The sequence below is a fragment of the Wyeomyia smithii genome, chromosome 2, assembly GCF_029784165.1.
Source record: "Wyeomyia smithii strain HCP4-BCI-WySm-NY-G18 chromosome 2, ASM2978416v1, whole genome shotgun sequence".
Classification (NCBI taxonomy): Eukaryota; Metazoa; Arthropoda; class Insecta; order Diptera; family Culicidae; genus Wyeomyia; species Wyeomyia smithii.
The window spans coordinates 45,948,118-45,975,038 of NC_073695.1; the positions used below are offsets into that span (position 1 = coordinate 45,948,118).

At 38.4% G+C, this 26,921-nt stretch overlaps 1 protein-coding gene across 4 annotated transcripts in view; it reads left to right on the forward strand.

The window, feature by feature from the left end:
• The window catches only part of LOC129726057 (fibrillin-1), a 238,438-nt gene that overhangs the window by 166,724 nt on the left and 44,793 nt on the right, over positions 1 to 26,921 (forward strand). For all 4 annotated transcript variants that reach the window (XM_055682623.1, XM_055682624.1, XM_055682625.1 and 1 more), the window contains exons 7-10: positions 6,163 to 7,074; positions 18,968 to 21,949; positions 22,008 to 22,475; positions 22,541 to 22,783. In XM_055682623.1, coding sequence (XP_055538598.1) covers positions 6,163 to 7,074; positions 18,968 to 21,949; positions 22,008 to 22,475; positions 22,541 to 22,783 — 4,605 coding nt within the window. The remainder of the gene's footprint in view (positions 1 to 6,162; positions 7,075 to 18,967; positions 21,950 to 22,007; positions 22,476 to 22,540; positions 22,784 to 26,921) is intronic.

Here is a 26,921-nt window from a genome sequence, read left to right on the forward strand (position 1 = left end):
AGAAAACGGCGATTTAATATTATCCGTGAATTTTCGGATTGCCAGTAATTACATCCAAAACCAACGACCATAACAGCATGGATGGAATTGGTTTTAGGTTATATAACTTGAAAAAAGACAAAATGGGACAAAATATGCGGGTACATTTAAAAAATACTCGCATATTTTGTCCCATCACATAAAAATTCAACCAGCAACCGGCAGTATCATTGGCAACGTAGATTGTACTACAGAACACACTAGTCTAGTTAATTAAATGACATACTTCTATATGCTTAAAATAATCCGTTATACACTAATCTGGAGCAAAATTATATGTTTGCACTTTGCACCACTATGCAGTGGGACTGTAATGCGGGTACTTTCAATATGGGACAAAAAAAAATTTTCCCAGAAAATATGATAACAGTTAAGTCGATTCCCGATGATAACTCAAAAGTGACCACCGGCAGTATATTCATGCAACACTTCATTCTAAGAAGACTCCTGGAGCGACTTGCTGGCGCTATACTACGCCAACCTACACCAGCACACGTGAACGTAAACTGTAGTATGCGTGCGTAAGCTCCAAAATTCTAGAGGAGACACCGTATTCGCGTCATAAGAATAGGGGCGTCTTTTGATACTTAAGTATACTACACCTTTCCCCTTTTCGATAGAATGGTGTAACTAATTCGTATGGTGTGGATCCGATATCGGTGCGAGTTAGAAATTAATTTTAGAGTCGTAGTGACTTAAGCAAAGTTGTTCCATCAATTACACTAGAAAACACAGGTTTTGCTTCTATTCACCAACATTTCTAGAGAGTTGAATGAGTTTTCTCGTAAACATAACGTTGAAGCGACGAACCGAGCGAGCAATTACTATGCGACACTTTGACGTAAGTTGACGCGTTTCGACAAATGATAGGGCACCAAGAATTCCAACATATTTCATTTAAAATTGGCAAATATAAGTATGATGTCTTCGACAAAGTTGTTTCTTATAATGTGTGCTACAACATTAATCAAACCAAAATATGAATAATAATATTCGTTTCTCACTTTCAAAGAGATTAACCGCTAAATTTCAACTTCTATTGGAAGAAGAATAAGTAATAAAACAACTTTGCTGAAGACACTACGGCTCCAAAATCAGTTTTTTCGAACAAAAATAATTTCGCTCACATTTTTGCTGCTTTGAAGAACGTGTGAAACCCAATTGATGGCATTATCCTGTCGATTGAGTGAAGACAACAATAGCTACTACTGCAAATCAGCCCCATAAATTGTAAAAACATAATATGGCGACCATAAGAGCTGAATATTTAATAGTTTGAGCGCATGTTTTTGAATGCAAGAGACAATGAGAAGCAAATCATTCTATCTAGATTGAATGATGTTTGGCTTATACTTTAATATAGAAATCTCCAGATATTTGCATATTTTGTAAATATATGTATTTATATAAAAAACAAGTTTTGTATGTATGTATGTATGTATGTTCCAGCATATCTCTAGAATGCCTGAACCATGAACTACGCATTCCACTTCAAAACTTGTTTCGTGCTACCGTAAGAGCTTAATATGACGAACGATATCAAGGACCAGACACCAACACTTATTACTCTTACTAAATCTAACAAGTAAACAGATTAAAATTTACCTGTACCGTCGACCGGTTTCGAGCAAAATTCTGCTCATCATTCAGGACGAGGCCCGATGTCAAACTGATTACTATATTTTCTTACGGCTAACCAAATGTCTGGAGAGGAATGTGGCGACCTACGCTCTCTGCCTTATCAAGTTGAAGAGAGGCGATATTATCGGTGCATCATCCTCATTCATCAAAGGTTTTCCAGCATTGGCGATATACATCGACTCCCAGGCATTTAACAATGACACCTTCTGCACTGGTTTTACCAGTTTAGCACTTTTCCAATCAATTTCATGGTTTTGGCTGATCGTATGTGCCGCTACGCTTGATTCGCAAAATTTATTGTGTTTAACTGCTTTTCTATGCTCCTTTAGACGAGTTTTGCATTTGCGGCGTGTTTGTCCAATATATACAGCAGTGCAATCTTTGCATGGAATCTGGTAGATTCCAGACTGCTCATCGCTGGGGACCTTATCTTTCAGGTTACATAAAATCTCCGGCAATGTGTTGCCACTTTTGTGTGCTACTGCGAGACCTTGTTGTTCTAGAACATTTTTGATTGGGTTTGTTAGAACTGGGTAGAACGGCAAGCTGATTCTAGTGGGGATTTCTTTTTCCGGTTGAAGTGTGGTTGCATCTTGTCGGTGTTTCTTCCGTTCATGTTTCCGGAGTATTTTTTGAACGAATACCTTGTTAAAACCATTCTGTTCGGCTGCTTTGTAGATTCTGCCCTTTTCTACTTCAAATTCATCTTTCTCCAAAGGAATGGTAAAGAGTCTATGCGCCATGGCATGAAAGGCCGATTGTTTCTGGGCACCGAAGTGGTTGGAGTCCACTGTTATGTAGCGGTCTGTAGACGTCGGTTTCCTATAGATGCCGAATTTCAAAGTGCCGTCTTTTTTTTCCGTGATTAGCAAATCCAGGAAAGGCAGTTTTTTATCTTTCTCTTTTTCAACGGTGAAATTTATTGAGGCGTGTTTTGAGTTTAGTAGGTTTAATGTTTGGGGCAAATATCGTTCTTTAACAAGGGCAAATACATCATCTACATACCTTTTCCAAACTCGGGGGAAGAGTTTATCTTTCTGTGATTCAACTTCGAAGTCACTCATCTCTCTCTTCATGCATTACTAGAACATTTTGAATGAATACGATAATTCTCAGGCCTTTGATCATGTCTGAAAGCCGGAAACTGACTTCCAGAGACCGAAGCACGATGTCGAAAACGGGGAAGGGCAACTATTAAAGACGGAGGGGGTCTTATTTGATGAGAAAGTCAGGTGTTTTAGTGCATTATGGGAACTTTTTGAGTGAGTACGATAACTTTCATGTCATTGGTCGGTCATGGCCAGAAGTTGTTGTCTAGAGACCGGAATATGATATCCGATGTTTTTTAAAACAAAGATGGCGACTTTTGGTTTCTGGCAAGCTGCATAAAACTGTGAAAAACCTTTACAAACCTCCCAACATTAGTATTTGCGGAACCAGGATGACCATTAAAAACCAGCAATAAAAGTCCAACGACCTTTTTTTAATTCAAGATGACGACTTCCGGTTTCAGCATTTTGCGAAAACGAATATATGCACTGCAATATGTTTAGTTATAAATCCCACATGAGGACTTACATTTTCTGGAAAGTTTGCTCAACAGAGAAGAAGGCTTGGACGTTATTTTGAAATCAATTTCGTGATTTTTGCTTTCTGCGAAGCTGTGTTAAACTGAAGAAAATGTTAAAATGATGTAGATATTTCTTGAAAAAAAACTATTTTTAGAAAATCTAACGCTACTTTCAAATTCAAGATGGCAACCTCTGGTTGCTGAAACACTGTGGAAAGCAGAAGAAAATATTCAAATACTTCCTGATATTAGATTTATAGATCAGAGTTGACTTCCCAAAACCGAAAATAGGTGTCCGAACGTTTGGTATGGTGTGGGTTTTATTTCTTCATTGGAAGTGGTTCAAAACTTGAGGAAAATGTGAAGATAGTCCCCTTATTTCCAAATTGGTCATTAATGCACGAAGACTGATGTTCAACCATAAGGATGATATTGATATTCTTTGCCCAGAAAAGTAAAACGCGAAGACATAGCAGGCATTGATTTTCAATATCAGAGGTGAGCTTAGGCTATCTATTACGTAATTTCAGTGTATTTTGAGTTTATTGTAAATTAATAATTTATGTGGTACCAGTTGACTGAACATTGCGGTATATATTATAGTTATATTGCTGGTCTCGAGGAACGATGCTGGCCTAACAAGCCAGTTGTCGTAGGTTCGAGTCTTGGCTCGGGAGAGACTCAAACAAAAAGTCGAGTTCCGATACGGAATGTAGCACCAAGGCTTTGCTTTACTTACTGATAATTAGTATGTGTGTATAATAAGATAACTTGAGTTTTTAGTCAACATTATGGCTGCAAATAAACCCAAGTGCATTGGTCGAACGCTATATTTTAGAAAGATGCTCAAAAATATGAAATGAAACAGTTTTTATACCAAGGATACCACTTATGCCTCTAGATCTACCGTTCGACTTTAAGAGGCTTCAGTTCCCTGTAAAAATTGCATTCTCTATTACTATGAATAAGTCACAGGAACAATCAATTTAACAATGTGAAGTAGATTCAAGATCACCGTGCTTTTTTCACGGGTTGGCTAATGTCCACGGTCCATACATTTTTTTTTGAATTTATATGGGCTGTTGTCCACGGAGGGGGAAAATCGTTCAAAATCTGTCCACGTGGTATGTGGATGGCCCAATCTGTCCACGTGGTATGTAGATGGCCTCTTTATTCGAGGAGACAATACTTCTGATACCTAACGCTACTCGAAATTTCCATTTTCCCAGTTTTTCAATGTCTACCGCCAAACGTCAATTTCCATTGGCATTGGCTACTGTTTATGTCATGCGATAAATAACAGCTCTAATTGACTGTTGACTGAACTACGCAACGGTTCATTCAAACAGCACGCACGTTGCACAGTAAGCGGTATCGCTAGAGATAGCAACAAAACACTTTATCTTTTAACCTTTTAATGAACACATTGATCAAAAGCAGAACATGTGTCATACATAAAAAGAATCGTGATGTTTTGGTAATCTTCGGTTTAGGGCGCTCACAGAACAAGTTCGTTTTCGTAAGCCGGTACAACGATCGGGCATCTCTGAAAACACGGTCTATTTTGTTTTTTTTTTGCCTATGAATAAAACAAAATCATAGTGAAATGCAGTATGTTTTTGATAAATTCAATGTCTTTTTGATTTGTTGAAGATACAATAATATTTTCAAATAACCGGATTCATGAAGATGGATCGAACAGTTAACATTTTCATCCATAAAGTAAGAACCCAACTTATCATTATTGATTGCTGGTCACTAGGCCTGCTGAACACTAGGTGATACTTTATAGTGTAGTGGTTTGCAGCAGCGTAATACATTCAAAAGAGGCTAGAGCATTAAATGTGTCCTGTGTGATACATATTCGTTGTACAGGTCTCAATCTTAAACCTCAGCTGTGCTGATTCCGCACAACATTGATGTGGTTTCGCACCATTCAACTTTTACGTGTACGAAGATTGGCTTGTTAGGCCAGTACCCTACTTAGCGACCAGCTGAGGAGACGGCATTTGGCCTTGCTGGGCTGATTTTTGAAAACCATAAATCGGCAATTTAAAATTGAAAATAGCTTCAGGAGTTGATTTCTGCCCATTGGCCATTGAGAAACAGAGAGAATAATGTCACAATGTTTTAATCACAATTTGAAAATAATTTTGTTTTAATTGTACTTTTCGATATTTAGGCATTTTTTAGGTTTTTTCTAGATATTCTAGGTCCCGGTTAAAGAGGTTTTTCGCATTTTTCATTCAATGTTGTTTGTGTTTCCAGCTACATCACCTAGTCATTTTCCATGTGATGTTTAGAAAGGCTATAATTCCAATTCCGATTCCAAATTTCATCGTTATATTTACTGTACATTTTAAATTCATAATAAATAATCCATTTTCGGGCTTTCCGTTTCATTTTCACGGGCAGTTTGATTTCTGTATTCCACTTTTAGTGCGTCCCAGCGGGAGCTAGTTATTACTTTAGTCATGCTTTTTATTATTTTAAAATGAGCAGTCAGCATCAGAAGTGTGTACTTAGCCATATATATTTCTAAGTCGTCCGAGCCGCAGGGGTGCTGCCCACAAAAACAATATGGCCTGTACATTCAATGTTGAATGAAAAGAAATGTGTTTAATTGGAGTAATGAGTTTTCGTTACTAAAAATTTTGCTAGATACATTATAGATTGTCATTCATACCACATTTATATTTACCAATCATAACCTGACTGATTTCGCGTGTGCTTTTCATGACTCATTTGCTTGCTTGCCATTTACTGCTTTACTAAGAGTGTCATCAAGCATGGAAAGAAACGATTGTTCATCTTTTTTGTGTCATTTGCTAATACCCATTCTGCGCTTCTCAGTTTAAGCTCTCGTGTCAAAATAACTATTTCCTTTGCATCAAATCCCCGGTATTCGACAGACATCGACGAATGCGAAGATGCGGCGCGCTGCTCTTATGGATGCGAAAATACACACGGTTCGTATCGCTGTTTGACTGCACCGGAACCGGGCTCGAGTCCGAGCCCAAGTCTGAGTAGCAGCTCCGAAATAACTTCCCTCACCGACGGGGAAGACGACGAGCAAGAGGAAGAGCGGGAAGACGAGGACGGCTTCGATGAGGAAGCTGATAATGAAAATGGAAATGAGGAACCGGCTGGAGCGGAACAACGCCCATCAACGGTGACTTCAACCACGACCACAACGGAAGCGAACGAAATTGATAAGAAAAGTGACGAAGACGAGTACGGTGAAGGTGTCGAACAGCAATCAAACAATGAAATTTTGCCGCCTGAAAGCGACGATGTCGGCGATGACAATGAGAAGGAGGATGACCGATTGAACCACGAGCTTCCGTCACCGTCGCAAATACCGGAAATCGATCGATCAAATATTGAGAAACTTGGCCAAAGTTTTGATACCACCAACCAAGTTGATGATGGCGATGATGAATATGATTACAAAGAGAATGATGACGATGACGACGATGATGATAGACAGAGAAATAAAGTGGAATCTCATCATCAGGATACGCATCATCCCCACCGGCACCACCACGGTGACCAAATAGACGAGCCGGAGGAAAGTGAAACCGACCAAGCTGAGTTTGGCCCTCATAGCTTTTCCACCGAACCTTCCAGCGTGACGACTGATAACGAGGATGAGGAGGATGAGTACGAGGAAGGAAGTCGGGGAGAATCGGAGCTTGATAGTGATGACTATTTCGGACCGGGGTCAGAAATTTCTTCATCTTCTTCGACGACTACCACCAGCCCTCGACCCGTTGTGAGTTGCCGCGAGGGACTGAGATTGAATTCGGCTGATGTGTGCGAAGGTAGGTATAACCTATGAAACAAGTTTTGGGCTTTTTCTTGTGATGTGATGATTTTATTATTTATTATGATAACACTGTTAGCTCGTGAAGTTTTTTCATGCAAAAGCAATTTACCGTTTGTTGTTTGCTTAGAAAACTTTGGTTTGTGGTGAATCTGCAAATAAGCTGCTTCTCTTCAACGACCTTGGAACATCTCAGCCAAGAACATACGTTCTAATTGAGTTCCCGCATCAGATAGTTTCAAAAATGCGCTCGAGAAATGCTGACATTACATGGTTTGTTCTGTGCTGTTCTCTAAGTGACACAGACGAAAAAAAGGTGGAATGCTTCCAAACAAACGGTAGGAAACCGTCATCGCTTGTTCGCGTTCCTGCTAATAAAATTTTGCACCAGCGCTTCCTACCCTAGTGCACGCATACATGAGGGTTTTCATACCAAGTCATGCAGTTGATGCTTGCATCCTCCTTGCAAGGTGAAAGCTGTCTTATTTATGAGACAAAAATCATAACACTTACGGTTTTTGCAATGTCAAGTTGTCTAAACAGATTTTTTTTCTGTTTTATTTTTGGAAATGTCGGAAAAAAAATCGAAAGCTAGAGAAGTCCCATTATTATTCAACCACGAGAAATTTATCTTTTTATTGATTTTTTTCAAAGAGACGTTTAGTGTTTCATTTGCGATTTCAAACCTTATATCTGATCTACCATTGGCGAACAAAGCGTGAAATTCCTCACACGTGTTTGATACGCTTCCTGATGCTGTGTGGTACCCGGATTTTAGAACACACTCATTGTTACACACATTTACACGCCTGGAAAGTGCTGCTGGTGTGCTGCCTTTTGTTCTCTAGTGTGTGCAATTTTCCGATTGTTTGGCGGTACAAATGGTGTCGTTGTTGTTCTCTCGTATGGAGCGTACAGTCATGTATAGACTGAATTTCACGACTCTGTTTTCGAAATCCATATGACGCGGTGGCTTACGTTGTTGGGCTAAAGCAATGCAATGTCTGGTATTCGTGGTGACATTTATCAGACAGAAAACACGCCGCCTCGGGTTCAGCGTAGGCTCAGCTCGGGCTGGTTAGCAGCAATAGGGAATAGCAGTTCCGTTATACCACCGAACATGGTGATTCTTGTTGTAATTTGTACTAGCTCGGAACCAGAACGATACCGTCGGTGTTGTAGTCATAAGTTGGGGTGGCCGGTATCGTTACCCGTTGTTTGTTATTTTATGGTGCGTTAGACCGTTGTCTGGTTATCAACAGACTGTTCATTTAATTCTATTGGTCGGATTGTGGTATAGGAAAATCCTCTAGCAGATTCTAACCCCTTAGACAGGTTTTCATGCTAGATTGGATACGTTCATTGGATACGATTTCGGTTCGTGCTAATAAACAATATGTGGTTATTAGACAATGGCTCAATTTTTAATGAAAGAGAAAAAGACGACTAGGCAACCAATTTGTTCCAGGTAGACAATAGTTATAGCGTCAGAGCTATAATATGATCAAGATGTGAAGCTTATTCCAGGAAGCCAACAATAGCATTCTTCGATACTCATATGCGATAATACGGTAGCAGCGAAGCTCTGTTTTAACAACAACAAAATACGTTGTATATGTACCTACCTACACATTATTTCTAGCAGGTTGTTCTTCTCAAAACCCTTTCATTTTCTAGAATTTTTACGTTCTCAAAGATTCGGATTTCCTTCTGTTTGTTCAGTCTCATAGTATTTTGATTGTATAACGTTATTAGTGTTATATCTCCTACAACGAAACACGCAGTTGAATCATTGACAGCATTGACAGTCGGTAAAAAGATACCATAAAAGAACATCATAAATGTCTCATTGTAAGTTGAAGCAGTAGTCAACAACCGCAAGCCATCACACTGGTCTAATTTCGATGGACCTCTTTTGTTTTGTTGTGTCGGAATTTGAACCGAAGAAATATCATTTGTGTGAAGCTTTCATTTTTGCTTTTAATTCAAAAAAAATCTGCAGCTGAGGCACGTGATTGTAGAAACATATGGTAAAGACTGCATAAGTGGAAGAACTTGTAGCGAATGGTTTTAATGCTACGAAAGTGATGATTTCGTAGTAGAAAACAAGGAGCGTCCTAAAGCCATGCTGAAATTTGCGCAAAATTGAAGGTAAAACCATCACAGAAGCATTTTTCCGACGAAAAATGATGCATTAAAGGCATGCGATAAAAGAAAACCAGTCACAGTATAATAAAGTCAAAACAAAGTGATTCATTTATACGTTAACACTCGGCCACATGTCGCTAAAGTCACAAAACATATCACTGAAATGGTCCTGTATGATCCTGAAATCGCATCGACCGATTATCACCACTTCCAAACAATGCACAGTAGTCCGGAAACCAAAATTAAAGGGAAATTTGGGTGTAATGCTCTATAGCAAACTTTAGAGAAAAACTTTCCTCTACAAAGTTGTTACATATGATAAAGCGCTTATTGAAAAATTATCAAAAATTAGGGTGATGCAAGTTTTCGATGCAATCAGGTATCTAACTTTTTTATCTTTGGAAATGTAAGAAAAAGTTGTTCTACAATGTTATAGCTCTGTTAATTTTAAGTAACTTTGTAAAAATAAGTTTTTCTCTGTCTTTGAAAACAACCGATTTATATTGATAAAACACATTTTACGCTCTAACTTCTTTATTTCAAGTTTCACCTTAAAACTGTCTTCAAACGACTTTTAGAGCTTTTTAAGAGAAACAATTTGCAATGCTGATATTGTAAATATCTCAATTCTACTCAAAGTTTAAATGTTTTTCATCAATCATTCTTTTTAGGGCAAACATATTAAATATCTCTTGGTCTCATTTTGAAAGGCATGCTTGACTCTATGAATGGAGGAATTTTTAAAAATATGTTATTTTTTAAATTTGAGTAAATTCAATTTAAAATCCTGACAAAAATTTCAATAATTTCATCTATTACTCATAGAAAAATACGGAGATTTATTTTTCTGGTATTTTTTCTTACAACTAGAAGTAATCACCTTTAATTTGATTCAAAAAGATCGAAAATCGATAAACTGGTTCAAAAGTTATGAATTTTTTGAAATTAAATACATAGAATATAACGGTTTTTTATGGTCACCCTGTTTCGGATCTAGTTCCCCTAACAACCCAACGAAAAAATACGGGTTCGATTATTTTCCACATAGATTCATCCCTGCGATTTTGAGCACAATTGAAGCACTTTGCGTGACCAACTTCGAAATAGGGTGAGCATAAAAAAACGACTGTGTTCGATGTATTTAATTAAAAAAAAATCATTACTTTTGAACCAGTTGATCGATTTTCGATATTTTTGGATCAAATTGAAGGTAATTATTTCTATTTATAAGAAAAAATACCAGAAAAATTAATCTGCGTACTTTTCTATGAGTAATAGATGAAATTATTGAAATTTTTGTCATGATTTTAAATTGAATTTACTTAAATTTAAAAAATAACATATTTTTAAAAATTCCTCCATTCATAGAGTCAAGTATGCCTTTCAAAATGAGACCAAGAGATATTTTTTATGTTTGCCTCAAAAAAAAAAAAAAAAAGACAAACAAATGAAAAACGCATGTTTTTTGATGAAAAACATTACTAACTTTGAGTAGAATTGAGATATTTACAATATCAGCATTGCAAATTGTTAACCTGAAAAAGTTCTAAAGAAGTTAGAGCGCAGAATGTGTTTTATCAATATAAATCGGTTGTTTTCCAAGATAGAGAAAAACTTTTTTTTACAAAGTTACTTAAAATTATGGGAACTATAACATCGTAGAGCAAGTTTCCTTTCTATCTACAAAGATAAAAAAGTTAGATACTTGTTTGCATCGAAAACTCTGGTTACCCAAATTTTTGATAATTTTTCAATATGCGCTTCATCATATGTAACAACTTCGTAGAAGAAAGTTTTTCTCTAAAACATTGCTATTGAGCTCTAGACCCAAATTTCCCCCTAAATCTGGTTTCTGGACCATTGTGCACTGGGTAAAAAAACATTTGAAGGAACAAAGTGATACCTATATAATAATCATTCTTTTTATTACACACGCTGCAATAACTCGATTTTTATTCTGAAGTTGTCAAAGTTTGAGACTGTTCGGAATCGAATCAGAACAGTATCTATTTATTAGAGATGCACTGAATAATAGAGCTGGGAAAAAGTTATTTATGAAAATTACCGAATATTCGGATTATCGAATAATGATTTAAACTAGAGCTGGTCTAGGGTAATCCACTTTAATTCATGAGTAAGTTGGTTTTAAATTTTTCTCATTCAATCATCATGTTCTGTTGAATATTTGGCTGAAAAGACAGCCGAAGTCACCATTTGTTATTGGACACACATACTCATTATTTACTTATATTTATCATAAATACTTAAAAAAAAGGTACCATGGAACGTGGGGAAATTGATCAATTTTCATAACAATTTCCAATTAACTAGCTTCATGTACATTTTTCCCGAAAAAGTATGATTCTAAAACAAGTACTGGTATGTGCTCCAGTAAATTTCTATGGCTATTGGTGAAATTTTTTATCGTCTACTTCATGAAATAAATTCGATAATTCTATAAGGTACTATGAGGTAAATTAGGGTGAAATTGATCACCATTGAATCCATACATTATTTTGGCAATGTGCTTTTTTTTCGATATGCCAAAGATAAATGATGATTTCTGTACTGAAAAATATCATTTACAGCTAGTTTGGAAACGAAAATAACGATATTTCAGATTAAAATTTGTTTATTTTGGTTCACGAGCTGCTTGTTGCTAAATTTGCTTTTATTTGATCGTCGTTAGACCGATTTCAATTCGGCTTGTTGCAAAAGCTCAAAAACTAGCTCTGAAATTAAAATCTTTGTGCTTTCCTGCGAATTCATCAGTATTTCTTTAATGGCATGGAATGATAATTGTTGAAAATTACATTTTTTGAGCTTTTATCAAACTTTACTCACTTCTCCAAATTTAATATAATTAACCCTCAACTAAGATTACTTCAAGTGAATTCAATACTTTTTTTTGTTATTTGGGAACTTGTTTGATAAAATTTGATTGAGTTTTGACTGAGTTAGAAGAATTTTTCGAAAATATGAAAAATCGCACCGGGCATGCAAGGGTTAACTTTGACAGGTATATGAATCATGCAAAAGTTGCGTTTATGGACACGTTAAAATTACCTAGTGTTGTAAGAGCTATATCTTTTTTATCATGAATTTTCAGGTGATCAATTCCACCTCATTCCACGGTAACTCGAAATTTGTCGTTTTCAGTTAAGTATGCCATCACACTTATCGCATCGAGCACTATACCATATCCAAAACTCGTTGAAGTACGATAACAAAAAAAAATGTTATTCATCAAATACAAAACTAGATATCTCAACGTTGAACAAGTGTGTTTTGTGTGGAAACTAGATAACTCGGCTTTTTGTCGACTTTTTCGTTGCTATAACAGGATAGTTCAACAAATAGCTCGGAGCGCGAAGAAAGTACGACTAACCTAACTTGGTTCATGCCTCGACTCAATGCATTTCGTCGGTTTCGTGCAACACTGGTACAACTCAAAATTTAAAGTCTCAAAAAAAAAAACGCGTTTGAAAATTTTGTCGAGTTTTTTTTTCTAATTTTCCAAGAAAACTTCTAATTTTGAGATTTTACATTCTCATTGAACATGTTTGGGTTTTTTATGCACATTCTATAAGCACGTTGTTCACCGTGTCCAATATATTCTACATTTTTGCCTTTCTCCTAGAAAGGTATAGCAATCACTGCAAAAACCAAAGGTATAAAAGTGCTCAAAAGGGCCGGATGTCGTATATCACTCGACTCAGTTCGACGAGCTGAGCATTTTCTGTATGTGTGTGTATGTGTGTGTGTGTATGTGTGTGTGTATGTAACGCTCTCCCAATCTCACTCGATTTTCTCAGAGATGGCTGGACCGATTTCAATGAAATTAATTGCAGATGAAAGGTCTAGTTGCCCCATAAGACCCTATTGAATTTCATTGTAATCGGATCTTTAGGTTCAAGGTTATGTTTCAAACTCGTGTTTCTCAGAGATGGCTGGACCGATTTTTATAAAATCAGTGTCATATGGAAGGTATTGCTGCCCCATAAGACCCTATTGATTTTTTTTGTAATCGGACTATTACTTTGCCTGTTATGTTTAAAAATGTGAAATCCAGGTATGAAAAGAAACATATTCCAAAGACTACATAAACTCACATACTTTTCTCAGAGATGGTTGAACCGATTTCCACAAAATTAATGTCAATTAATAAGTCTAGCTGCCTCATAACACCCTATTGAATTTTGCCGTAATCGGACTGTAACTTCGTCTGTAATGTATCGAAATGTGAAAATCACGAAACTTCATTATCTTAGAAACTACACAACCGATTTGAACAATATTGATATAAGATGAACGAGCTAGTTAAGGGTTAACTGATGAATTATGATTGAACACGTGGTTTCAATTGTTGGCTGCCCTATACGTTCCCTTTTCATTTGATTATAATTGAACTTAAGCAACCGTTATGTATTAAATTGTTAAAACAACGAAAGTCTATTTTCTCAAAGTTTACACGACTTATTTGAACATAACTAGTGTCACACAAACGAGTCATCTCTCAAACTTACAAATAACAAACTTCATAACAATTTGATATGTGGTTCAAAAGTTTTGGAACGAAAAGAAATTCAAAGACTATTCAAAACTATACCTGCTTTGATCAATATATATATGGCCTCAACATGATTTAAATGTGGTATCGTACTATTTGAACGTTCCCGGTATCGCTCGTGATTGAATTGTTCGAAATTAAGAGTCACTTCTTTCATTTCGCTATTTCTTAAGCACTAACATTACGTCAAATTTCATATTTTATTGTGGAACAGTACCACCGTCCCCCGTAGTTTAATTGGTCAAAACACCATGCCGGAGACAGGGATATTGCGGGTTCAAGTCCCGTCGGGATGCGGTATATTTTTCCAAATCTGTATCATATTTCTAGTTCGCTTATTTTTCGCTCTCTTTACTTCACATACTGTCTGCTTAATGAACCTGGATATAAACATTCATGTAAATCTATTTTTACAAATAATTAGTTTGAATGAGAAAGGCTGAGTCTGACCACTAGGTGGATTAATTTAGGTTTTTTTACATCATTGTTGTGATAAATTGGTAGCACATATGCACAAATATGAATTGGTGTAATTTTGTACCATGTTCCCACAGACTATTCAAGATGCAGTTTGTTCCCTTTCGTTAAGTGTCCATTGTTTATCGACGATGAAACGATTTCGTGCCGAAGTGATAAACAGGTTTTTGGAAGGTGAGCGCCCAGGCCATATAGACTGTTCCGAAAATTATAAATACATCTTCTTTCTTGAATAAAACAAAAAATACAGGATTTTTCGGGTCATTTTATTATGAAATGTAGATAATAATTGTTTTCTTTCCAGTTTCAATTCAAGTTGGGATTATTTTTCGTAGGATACGCGAGTTCTCTAACTTTTCTCTTAACACTACTCATAAGCTTTTGCACAGTGTTTTCTCTGACCATTTTAATCACTTTAAGCCAATCTTTTTTAAATTTTTCAACATTGTCCGCTAGTTTGACATATTTCCTCAGCTTTGCCTTGGTCAGAGCCCAAAAAGTTTCAATAGGGCGAATTTCAGGGCAGTTTGGAGGATTCATCTCCTTTGGGACACATGTGACATTATTTCTTTTATACCACCCTAGTGCATCCTTAGAGTAATGGCAGGAAGTACGATTGGGTCAAAAGATTGGAGGATTGTTATGCTGCTTAACCATGGGTAACAACCTTTTCTGCAAATACTCTTTCACGTAAATTTTTTCATTCATTGTGTCATTCGTAATGAATGGACGAGATATTTTCCCACATTCACAAATGGCCTGCCAAACCCCTACCTTCTTGCCGAATTTTTCGGTGTAAATGGCTTTCACTGGTCCAGGGTCCCTTCGGTGATGTATAAAATTGCGGTCCTGGCAGAGTCTTATAGTTCAGTTTTATGTAGGTTTCGTCATCCATGATAACACACCCCATTTTTTTGGTCAGAAGTTTGTCATAAAGCTTCCGAACTACCGGTTTCACAGATTCAGCTTGTTTTGTATTTCGTTTTGGCTGCTTCTGCTTCCGACGGGTCTGCAGACCCATTCTTCCCTTGGCACCCATAACGTCACTCGCCGAGGTTCCAAGCTTTCTCGTACTGATACTGAAGGATGCCGCTTGTAGTATTCCTTAACCTTTTTGTCCATTGTGGGATCAACAGACCCGGGTTTTCTACCACGTCTTTGGGCATCAGTAAATGTGCACTCTTCACAATACTTCCGCAATGCGGTTTGAACTGCTCCGACACTTATACCTTCTTCTATGGCTAATTTTCTTATAGAAAGACCACTCACGGTGCGCCATTTGTGCACAATTCGCTTTCTTTGCTCGGGAGAAAGGCCACGCATTTTCAAAATTTGGCACTAAATGTTAGAAAAAATGACAGCATCTGTTTCTTTTTGGTTTGGTTAAATACTGCACGTTATTTGAAATGACGGTTGATCGTAAGTGTATTTATAATTATCGGTACGGTCTATATTTTCGAAAGCTTGAAAAACCTGGGAGTAAAGCGTGATTATGTCTATCGGACCATTAGTAGGTACCGAGACACTTCCTCACTGGATGACCAGAAAAGATCCGGTCGGCCACGTTCAGCTAGGACTGAGCGAGTGGTTAAGAGTGGGATCGTCAACATCAACATTGATCAAATTTCCAGACTCGTTTTCTCAAAATGTTGATTCTCGAGTTATCTAGTTCTTGCATTAAGGGGACAATATGTAACTACTTTGTAGAAGACAGTTTCTCTCTGGGATAATACTCTCAAGCTCTAGATCCAAATTTTCCCCCTAAGCTCGTTCCCTAGAAGGCTGTCGAATAATTAACTTAGCGCGTCCACCGATTCAACACTGCAAGGAGGCGCACGGTTAACGTTCACGTTAGGAAGGGTTGGATCTTTTGTCGCGTAACTGAAATGACTAGGTGCACCAAAATTCACAGGAATAGTTAAATAGTTAGAATCTTTCATTTTTTCCAGTTTAAGTTCAAGTGCAAAACTTGTATTGACCAGTGTAATTTGAAATTCAAAAAAAAAAATGATCATGCAGAATTCAATCACCGGTTTGTATTCCTCCTCCTGGCAGACCTGAGCGTTGAAATCCCCAATGACGATCTTGATATAATTTTTTGGGCAGAGGTCGTACTCACGCTCCAACTGCGCCTAAAGTTCATGCTTGTCGTCACCAGTACTTCCGAGGTGAGGGCTGTGCACGTTTATGATGCTTTTGTTGAAGAACCAGCCCTTGATTCTCAACCTGTACATTCGAGGGCTGATTGGCCACCGCCCAGTCACCCGTTTTCGCATATCGCCCATCACTATAAAAGCTGTCCCTAGCTCATGTGTATTGCCGCAGCTCTGGTAGATGGCATGACCATCCCGGAATGTACGTACCATTCAGCCCTTCCAGCACACCTCCTGCAGTGCTACGACGTCGAACCTGCGGGATTTCAATACTTCGGAGAGCACTTGAGTGCTCCCTTGGAAATTGAGAGATCGGCAGTTTCACGTCTCGAGTTTCCAATCGTTAGTCCGTTTTCGTCGCATGGGTCTGTGCCGAGTGTTCCAGTCCGAAATTCTTTGTTCCTCGTTCATTACTTGTGAATGTTTTACGGTGGCGGCTTGTAATGTCTGCCTACCAACCCCCTGTCTCGCCGGAGGACCGTCATGCGTAACACTGTTTAGAGTCACACACTGGCACGATGACGATAATCGGCCGCCCCTAACCTGGAGTACAGACGCCGTTGTGAGCCGCTCCTAACATGGAGGACAGACGCTCGGAAACCTAAAAGAGCCCTGCTTCCCTGTCAGCATACGACCAAGCTCCCACCATGGTTGGTTACCCGATCTTCTCTTGGTTGCTCGTATCCTAGCTGGCACCGCGTGGATGTTGGGATAGGAGTGCCTGGATAAGAGGCTAAGGACCACGTATGGGGTCTATTTTATTCCTGTAGGTGCACTTGGCACCGATGTTCCGCATTATCCAACCGTTTACCAGCCATGAGTAATTTAATAGGTAACTTCAACGTTAAAAACAAACAATAAAGTTTCTTTCCGAAAACAGTGGATTCGAAAGTAATAGTTACCATAAGTAGAATTTTCTCCTTTAAAAAGCAATTTGATTCTGATTTGGTTTAGTTCCAATGACTTCCACTTAGGCAGAATAATTTTTTACTGCAAACGCAAGAAGTGTCAGTGGAAGAAAAAAGAATCTATTTATGACTTTGATATGTTTATGATGGCATTGTGATATTTAACATTTTTGACAAATTTTACATCTTTTTGACTTATTTGTTACTTTTGCCGTTTTTTTGACATACAGTAAGGTCTTTTTTACACGTATTTTTTACGCGCGTTGCTTTTCCTAATTACTAAAAACGGTACTAGATACCGACCTCATTTTAATCACGTTTACTGTTTTAGGTCAAAGGGAATCATATATCCGGTTGCCAAAAAATCCACCATCCACCAATTCTTGGTGTAAATACTGAAAATTTAAAATGTTGAATTTTGGTCTCTAGATTGACCACTATAATATCCAAACGAGGTTCAAACATTTTAAAACGGTTTTCTTCGTCATATTCGCAACTCAAAAAAGTTTCTTTACGCGATCCCATACAAATTGGGAACGTATCCTTCGTGTAAAAAAAGATCTTACTGTATTTGAAATTTCTGACATATGACATTTTTGATATTTTTAAATTTGAAACTCTTGTCATATTAGACATGTTTGAAAATTTGAGATTTTTAAATGTTTGAAAGTTTTGATATATGCTATTGTTGACGTATTTCTTCTCTTAGTGCTAGGCTATTTTGAGTAATAAACATTGATATTTGTACATTATGAACTCCCGTTTCTAACGGGTAATTATAATATTCAGTTTGGATACTTTATTTTCATCATGACAAGTTGTAAGTTGTTTCACTCATTATAAAGGGGTGCAAGGTCTTTCTACTTGGCATATTAAAAGTAAGATTTTTTGGTTTTCAGTCCCTGACGAAATTGCTTTTGAGTTTTAGGTAGTTTCAGGTATATACGCTTTTAATCTTTACATCCGCGTTCAAATAGTACTATCCGAATTGGATTTCCCTATTGGATTATTATAGGGAAACTCATTTGATTGACATAAAATTATTCAAATTGTTTTCAGCCGCTCAGAGAATTCCTATAAAAAAACTTCCTATTACCAAGCATCACAAAGAGCAGATGTGCTGTTTCATAGATTTAATTATGTGTATCATTCAAGCCATGTGAGCAATACGAAAAAAACAAAGAGGGCTAAAAACGATTGCAACATATTTTCAACTTTTGAATCTTTTTTATCAGTCATTACTTTTTGCGACTAGCACGAATTGCTCTATTTTTTAACGCGTTGAGCTTTTATAGACGTGATAAGAGGACAATAAAAATATATAATTAAAGAATATCTATTGCAAACACCAACCGGTTCATTCAATAAAATAAAGTCTGGTTTTGTTCGACTGCAAACGGTAGCTGTCAAAACTGAACATTGTTTTTTTCTGTTTTCATGCTCCCCGGCCGGACAAAAAAGCGAATTTTTACCCTTCGCACTACGGATGGCCACTTCATTGATAGGTTTATCAAATATTAAAATGATCACTCCGGGCGTTTTTGATGCCTCATCGCACGCCGTTAAACCGAACGTTGATCTGACTAACTTGTTTGTTGTTGTTTTCTTTTCTGCCCCCGCTCCTCTCATCCCCAGATATCGACGAGTGTGCAGAACAGGACCACGGCTGCGACTATTGCCGGAATGCGTACGGCGGCTACGAGTGCTTCTGCCCAACCGGTTACGAGCTGGCTGACGATGACAAAAGCTGTCAGGATGTGGACGAGTGCGAAAATCACGAGGGGCTTGCCGCGGAAGATTGGAATTCCGTTGGAATCTGTTCGCATGAGTGCCACAATACGGTAGGTTCGTACGAGTGTCGATGTCCGGATAACTTTCACCTAAACACGGACCGGCGAACCTGCGTGCGGGACTTTTGTGCCGATTTGTACGAGAACCCGAACAAGACGAGATGCTCGCACGAGTGCAAGGACGGGACGGAAGGGTTCATCTGCGTGTGTCCGGAGTTTCACATTTTGGATGAGTTTGATAGGAAAACTTGCCAGAATGTGTACAGCTGTGGGGGAGAGCTGAAGAAGCGATGCGAACCGGGGGTTTGCAGAGTTCTCGCCGGTGGCGATTATAGGTGTGAGTGTCCGCAGGGTTACCAGCAGGATGATCACAGTTGCCATGATCTGGATGAGTGTGAGCTGGGAAGGCACATGTGCTCGCACGATTGTTTCAACACGGCAGGGTCTTATCGGTGTGACTGCCCGCACGGTTTGAGACTGTCCACAGACAACCGGACTTGCGATGATGTTGATGAGTGTCAGCAACATCAGGATAGTTATGAAATTTGTGGCGATTTGCAGTGCCTGAATACGTACGGCAGCTACAAATGTGTTTGTGCTGAAGGAAAGGAACTGGATGAGTACGGCATCTGCCGGCAGATGGATCTGTGCACTACCGACAATGGAGGGTGTTCGCATATTTGCACTTTTTTCAACCGGGAAACTTTCTGCGACTGTCCGGATGAGATGGAACTGGCGGATGACGGTAAAACGTGTGTTGTGTTTAATGAATGTGAAAGAAATAATGGCGGTTGCTCTCATATTTGTGATCCACATGCGGATGTTCTCTGCAAATGTCCGGAAGGTTTCTCGCTAGCGGGTGATATGCGAAATTGCCAGGACATAAATGAATGTTCGGAGGAAAATGGCAAGTGTGAGCAGAGGTGTATAAATTTACCTGGAAGCTTCGAGTGTGGTTGCTTCGATGGATTTGAAATTTCACGAGAGAATAACCGTTCCTGTTCGGATATTAACGAGTGTTTGTTAAACCACGGTCACTGCGATCAACAGTGTCGTAATACCGAGGGGTCATTCCATTGTTCCTGTAATGAAGGCTATCAGCTTGTCGAAAATGGTCGTTCATGCGAAGATATAGACGAGTGTGAAGTAAACAACGGAAGATGTTCGCATACTTGCTTGAATTTACTTGGTAGTTATCAGTGTTCGTGCCCGGAGGGTCTATATCTGACGGAGGACAAGCATTTATGTGATTTTATCGACGAATGCGAACTAAATAACGGTGGTTGCTCGCATGACTGTCACTACCACCGAGGAGTCATAACTTGTTCCTGCCCGGGAGGTTTCGAGTTAGAGAGAGAAAATTTTAAGACCTGTGTCGACACTAATGAGTGTAATAACTCTAATGGAGGCTGTTCCCATATTTGCAGTAACTTACCGGGAAGCTACCTTTGCTCTTGTCCGGAAGGATTCGAACTGAGCCGTAATTCGCACACTTGTGACGACATCGACGAGTGCATTGAAAACAACGGAAACTGCTCGAACATCTGCATTAATCTTTTGGGAGAATACAGATGTGCTTGCGAGGCAGGATTTGAGTTGGAGGATGATCGACAGACGTGTCGCGATGTGGATGAGTGCTCGACAAAAATCCACGACTGTTCGCACATTTGCGTAAATGTTCCAGGGACATTTGAGTGCGAGTGCCCCACTGGATATCGACTGGGAAGAGATAAGTTTACCTGTGAAGATATAAACGAGTGTGAAACTTTACCGGAAAGTGCTGGATGTGAGCACCATTGTATTAACACTCACGGCTCGTACCGATGTGGTTGTGAGGACGGGCACCGACTAGAACCGGATAACAGAACTTGTTCGGATATCGACGAATGTTCGGATGAGCAAAAACGGTGCTCCCATGACTGTTTGAATACCAAGGGAGGGTTCAAATGCTCCTGTCCAGTAGGTTTGAGACTAGACGTGGATGAGGTTTCCTGTTTGGACATCGACGAATGTAAAATTAATAACTTTAACGGTGGATGTTCGCACATCTGTCTGAACGAACATGGAAGCTTCCGGTGCAGCTGTCCGGAGGGTTGGGTTCTGGGAGATGATGATGCAACATGTGTGGACATTGACGAGTGTACGAATCTTAACGGTGGTTGTAGTCAGCGTTGTCTTAACTATCGAGGAGGCTACAAGTGTGAGTGTAATTCAGGATTCGCTCTGATGGCGGACAACAAGACTTGTGAAGTGAGCAATCCGTGCGCTCTAAGAAACGGTGGATGTGAACATTTTTGCAGTATCAAAAAAGGCAATACAGTTTGCTCGTGCCGGGAGGGATACACTTTGAATAAAACTAATTTGGCAAGCTGTGTAGATCACGACGAGTGTCAATTGCCCGGTGACAACAATTGCCAGCAGAAGTGCGTTAACACTGAAGGGGGCTATCGTTGCGAATGCTATTTGGGCCACGAAAAAAATGCTCTCGGCCAATGCATCGATATAAACGAATGCTTGGAAATGAATGGCGGATGTGGATCTAATGCCAGATGTATCAATTTGGCTGGTAGTTTTCGTTGCTTGTGCCCTCCAGGATTCAAGCTAGGAAACGATAGGAGAAATTGTTTAGCAATTCGAAATCGTTGTCAACCACTGACGGCTCCTAACAACGGTGAGATTAATTGCTCTAGATCTCGCCATAGATCACAATTTTTCTACAAGACAAAGTGCTCGATTAGGTGTAATACAGGATATAAACTGGTCGGGCCAGCAGTCCGACAGTGCAATGGAACTGGAATTTGGGACGAAGGAGAATCGCTTTGTATACGTAAGTATTCTTTAAATTTACCTAATCAAACTAAACTTTTTTCGAAACTCATCCACAGCGCAATCTTGTCCACGTCTGCCACGACCTGAACATGGAACCATCCTGCCGGTGGCCTGTACCAACGGAAAAATCTACCCTGGTGAACGATGTGTTCTGCATTGCAAACCCGGGTTCAAACCGAGTGATAAACGAGCGGTGCTTTGCGATACGACACAGAGTTGGACTCCTTCTGTGGATTTGCAATGCATTCCAGCAACCACACCGCAGCCAGTGGTGCCAATCAAACCTTACATACAGTGTCCTCCGGATGTTCACGACATACTTCCCGTTGGTCAGTATACTATGAGAGTACGACTAGAGCAACCAAAATCGAACGTGGATTGGCACAAGTACATTGACTCTCATCCAGCCTGGGGCAAGCAGCTGGAGACTGAGTTACCTGCTGGCGAAACATCGATGACCTTCCGTGCGAGAAGTCCCAATTCCAACATGAACGACATTTGTCGAGTACTGATCAGGATTAGAGGTATGATTCCATTTCTGGTGTTTTATCATTTTTAATCGATTCTACCAGTAATACTCTTCCGGCAGAACGAAGACCCCCGCAAGTCGTTAACTGTCCCGAGTCATTCAACGTTCAGCTAGAGGGTCCGGAGACATCGCGATCGGTATTTTGGGTAGAGCCACATTTTGAGACTGATAACGAAATCAAGCAACTGTACAAATCACACACCCCCGGCCAGTTACTGATCGCAGGAGTGCACTACGTAAACTACGTAGCGACGGATGCCGATGGACTGAGCGCCAAGTGCAGCTTCGGCATTACTGTTAAAGGTAAGTGACTCCACTTAACTACAATTTCATATAAGACCGTTCATAAACCATATTTTGATCAATTTTTGGCGTAAAAAAAAAAACTTCTGAATTACCAGTTGCCCAGATTTCTCATTCCTATCATAAGAACGTAAAGACACAGTTCTACTATGTACAGGTTCAAACATTATCGGGATTAAAAATAAAAGGGTATAATGTTCATTTATATTTTTATTATATTATTTATATTATTTCCTTATAAATTAAAGTTTTAATTGAAATTGAACATTACTCTACCAAAGTTCTTTAAAATGCAGGCACGTCTTGAATTTTCCCATTAGGCATCTTTTTTTTTATTTGCCAGTTGAGGCTGATATGTTCCTAGTCACCTTCTTTTTCTTGCCTGTATTGCATCGAAATTGATTAAAATACAAGCATTAGAAAAAAGAAGGTAATTATTTATATTGACCCTGCTAATCGTAAAACTTGTCTTTTTTGTTACACTAGCAGTTTGATAAAAACCTGTTGAGAACCGAAAATTCCGCCACGACCAATCGAATTACACCACTGTCTTACAAAATGAATATAAGATATCGAGGCGAATGACCAACACATGGTTAAAACCTCGTTAAAATAATAAATAAATAAATGAATAAATAATATAAGTTTGAAGAAAATTTGCAAGAGTTGTGCCTTCACTTGTGAAATTTCTGAAAAACTAGAGTGATGACAGCAGCGTTGCCATTTTAATGGTATTGTTCTACCATTATTTGACTAACAGTTTGCATAGTCATGCTTCTTCAAAACATTGTTATAGCAAACAGCGCACCGTCTCACGGTGCTAGTGGACATATATTAAGGCTTTGTTTCGCCTAATTTTCATCGGACTTAATTTGCCACTGTTGTGTCCAGTAGGGATTAATTCAGTTATTGCAAAAAACTAGAAATATCTTTACAACAAATAAAAACATCAAACCAATATATTCTACAAAAATGCGAGGTTTAGCAGAATGAACAAAATCTTAGAACATCTTGAATTGTTTCGACGATTACAGAAAAACGAAAAACTAATTTTGAGGAATGTTCCTCTTAAAACTCTATTTCGTCATATCAGACGAACAGATAGAAGATTACAGTGTTCAGCAATTCCTTTTCTTATAGATTTTCCTACACCTTTGCCGAAAAAAGCAATCTGGTATTTTAAAAACTAGAAAAAATAGTTTTTATATTTAACTACTAGGGGGATTGTCAAAAAAAAAACGCCAAAAGAAAGGCCTTGTTATATGGAATAAACTTGCTGAAGACACTGGGTACATAAAATCAATATTTCACAGTCAAATCGATTTTTCGAGTTTAGACCGCTGTGCACCGGTAGCATTGAATATTTTGCTTGGCCGCGCAAATAAAATTTGCTCTCCGCTGTGCCCTCCAGTAGCTGTGCTAGCAAAATATCCTGCAGCGTACGATAGTAACTGTTGCTGCCGTATGCAAAATAAAGGTAACATGTTCCGCAGTGCCTGGAAGTTGACTCGTATGCAGCTCTCGTTTCTCAATGTCGCGTACCTCTAACAGCTATACTCCACTCGCTATTGTGTGACAAACTAGACTGAAGCTGAATTTTCTACACGCAGTCTTTTGTATCGAGTTCAGCGTAGATTTTTGCCATGAGGGCGTGGCCACGCAGCTTAGAGAAAGACAAACAGAACAAAACACTTTGTTGAGTCAGAATATGTAGGTAGTGGAATTTATTCCGTCCATGTTATTGTTATCCGTGCTCGGTAAACAAGGGAATAGCAAGGAAAATGTATGGAAAAGCATGACATTTTTACCATTAAGCAGTAAAGCAATAATGTTAAACATTATATCAAACAATTGTTACACATTTTATCTATCCACCCACATATAAATGACTTAGATGCAATAAGTCGTTCGCTTGCTATAATTGTTTGAAATCTGACGCAACATTTGCCAGTTTCATTTTCAATTTCACAAAATGCAATCTAGTATAGAAAACAAAGACGTAGTCCTACGTCAAAAAGTTAGACAACTTGCGTATCCTACCAAAAATAATGCAAATTTGGTTGAAATTGGAAAGAAGACATTATCAATAAGCATACTACTATACAACATTATCATTAAACATACTGCTACTACTTACTTATACTTGAGGATACAATGATTGAAAAACTCTTGTGTATTTTGTTTTATTTAAGAATGAAAATGTATTTGTAAGTTTCTGAACAGTCTATAATGCCGTGCTTTGTTTCGAATGAATTCCCGCACTCTGTTCGGTATAAAATCGACCAGCTTATGAAAAGTACAGACCTATGATTTCTGCTTGTTTTTGGATTTTTCCGCATAAACCGACTTATCTACGATCTGCCTCAGATTCTCGATGGGATTTAAGTCTGTTGGCAGGACTGGCCACGCCATGTCGTCGATCGAGTTTTAAGTAAACCATATCTGCACATTTTGTAGATTTATCGGCTTAATCAGTCCGTGTATAGAAGCAAAAACGATTTTTTGTTTCTTAATCCGACAGTTTCGGTGACTTTACTTTACCTTTTTCAAGAAGTAGAAAAATAAAGTCACCGAAACTGTCAGATTAAGAAACAAAAAATCGTTTTTGCTTCTATACACGGACTGATTAAGCCGATAAATCTACAAAATTAACCGCTACAGTCGACAAACAAACAAGTTCATATCTGCACCGCTCGGGAAGTGTCGATTTAGTACAAGGGACCAACTCTAGACAATGATGTTGCCTCCTTCACTCTGCATATTTGGCCTGTTTCCTGAACCTATCCAATCCGAACTTCAACCTTTCCTGGGCCTTGTCTGAGTTGTTCAGAAACTCACTGACAAGTTTAGTTTTTCTCTGATTTTCATTGCAGGGTTGAATGGATCTTTATTGAAAACTTATTTGATATGAGTATCATCCTTAGCTGTCGTTTTTCGGAGACGTCCAGTCGATTACTGTTTTATTTTCGATCATGAACTGCATTGGAAATAATATAGGAAATACTGCAATCTTCCATTGACTTTCATAGCGAACTAAGAAACAAAATAGAGAAAAAAAAACTTTTTACCAATTCGTTGATGGAGCTGTTTAGATGATATTTTTTGTATTTTTTGTATTTTAAGAATAGCACATGTTGAAACTTTTTTCCATATTTCTTAATAATATCCACAGAGATATAAATTTCACAGCACTATCACTCCTTTCCACACAAGATGACATCTCTTGACCATATGATCCACCGTATGGAAGCTCTAACTCTCACTGAAGGAGTTAAGTTATGAACCCGGATTGTTCGGTACGTTTATAATTGAATTAAAGCTACATTTTCGTGAGCTGAAGGCCCAAGCTGGACTGATTTATTTTCTGATTCGTAATGATTCAACCGCAAAGGTCGTTAGCGTGCATTCTGTCACCTCCGCAGTCTCGGTGCTATTGCATTGATAAGTGGCGCGAACAGAATGCTACCGTGTTTGTCGATATCATTGGATATTGTTTATTTGCGGTCTTATCTTCTAGTTGTAATAAAGGTACTTAGTATCGATTAAGAATACAAAAGAGTTGTTTCTGTTCCAAAGGAGTCAGAAAAATATGTCTCTTCACGCAAAAGTCATAGTGTGCGTAACCAGATCATTTATGAGCTTTCTTAGAGCATTTAATGATCCATCTTGGAACCAGTACAACGCATGTGCGTTGGGCATAACGCATTTGATGCTCTAGCGTATTTTGAATGTATTTGACAGCTCCGAATCACTTCACTTAGAACGATTTCATCGGTGTTGGTATCGTCATAATGATTTGCAGTGCTATTGGTAACGTTTTCAGGAGCCTGCTCTAGTTGATGCAGTGTATACAGCATTGGTTGCTGATAATAAGGGTACTTTTAAGTTTATTGAAATATCACCTGATTGATTCATTTTCCAGAACCAGATCATTTAAAAACAACATTGAAGCAATAATAATAAGAGAAGACGATGTATATGTTAAATTCTGCATTTAACTATGATGTTACTGTTTATTTGTTTGTCGACTGTAGCGGTTAATTCTGTAGATTTATCGGCTTACTGTTTATGTTGGTACCGATGCAGATAAATAAAGCAATAACATTTATAAACATCACGTAGACAAAAATGAATAATT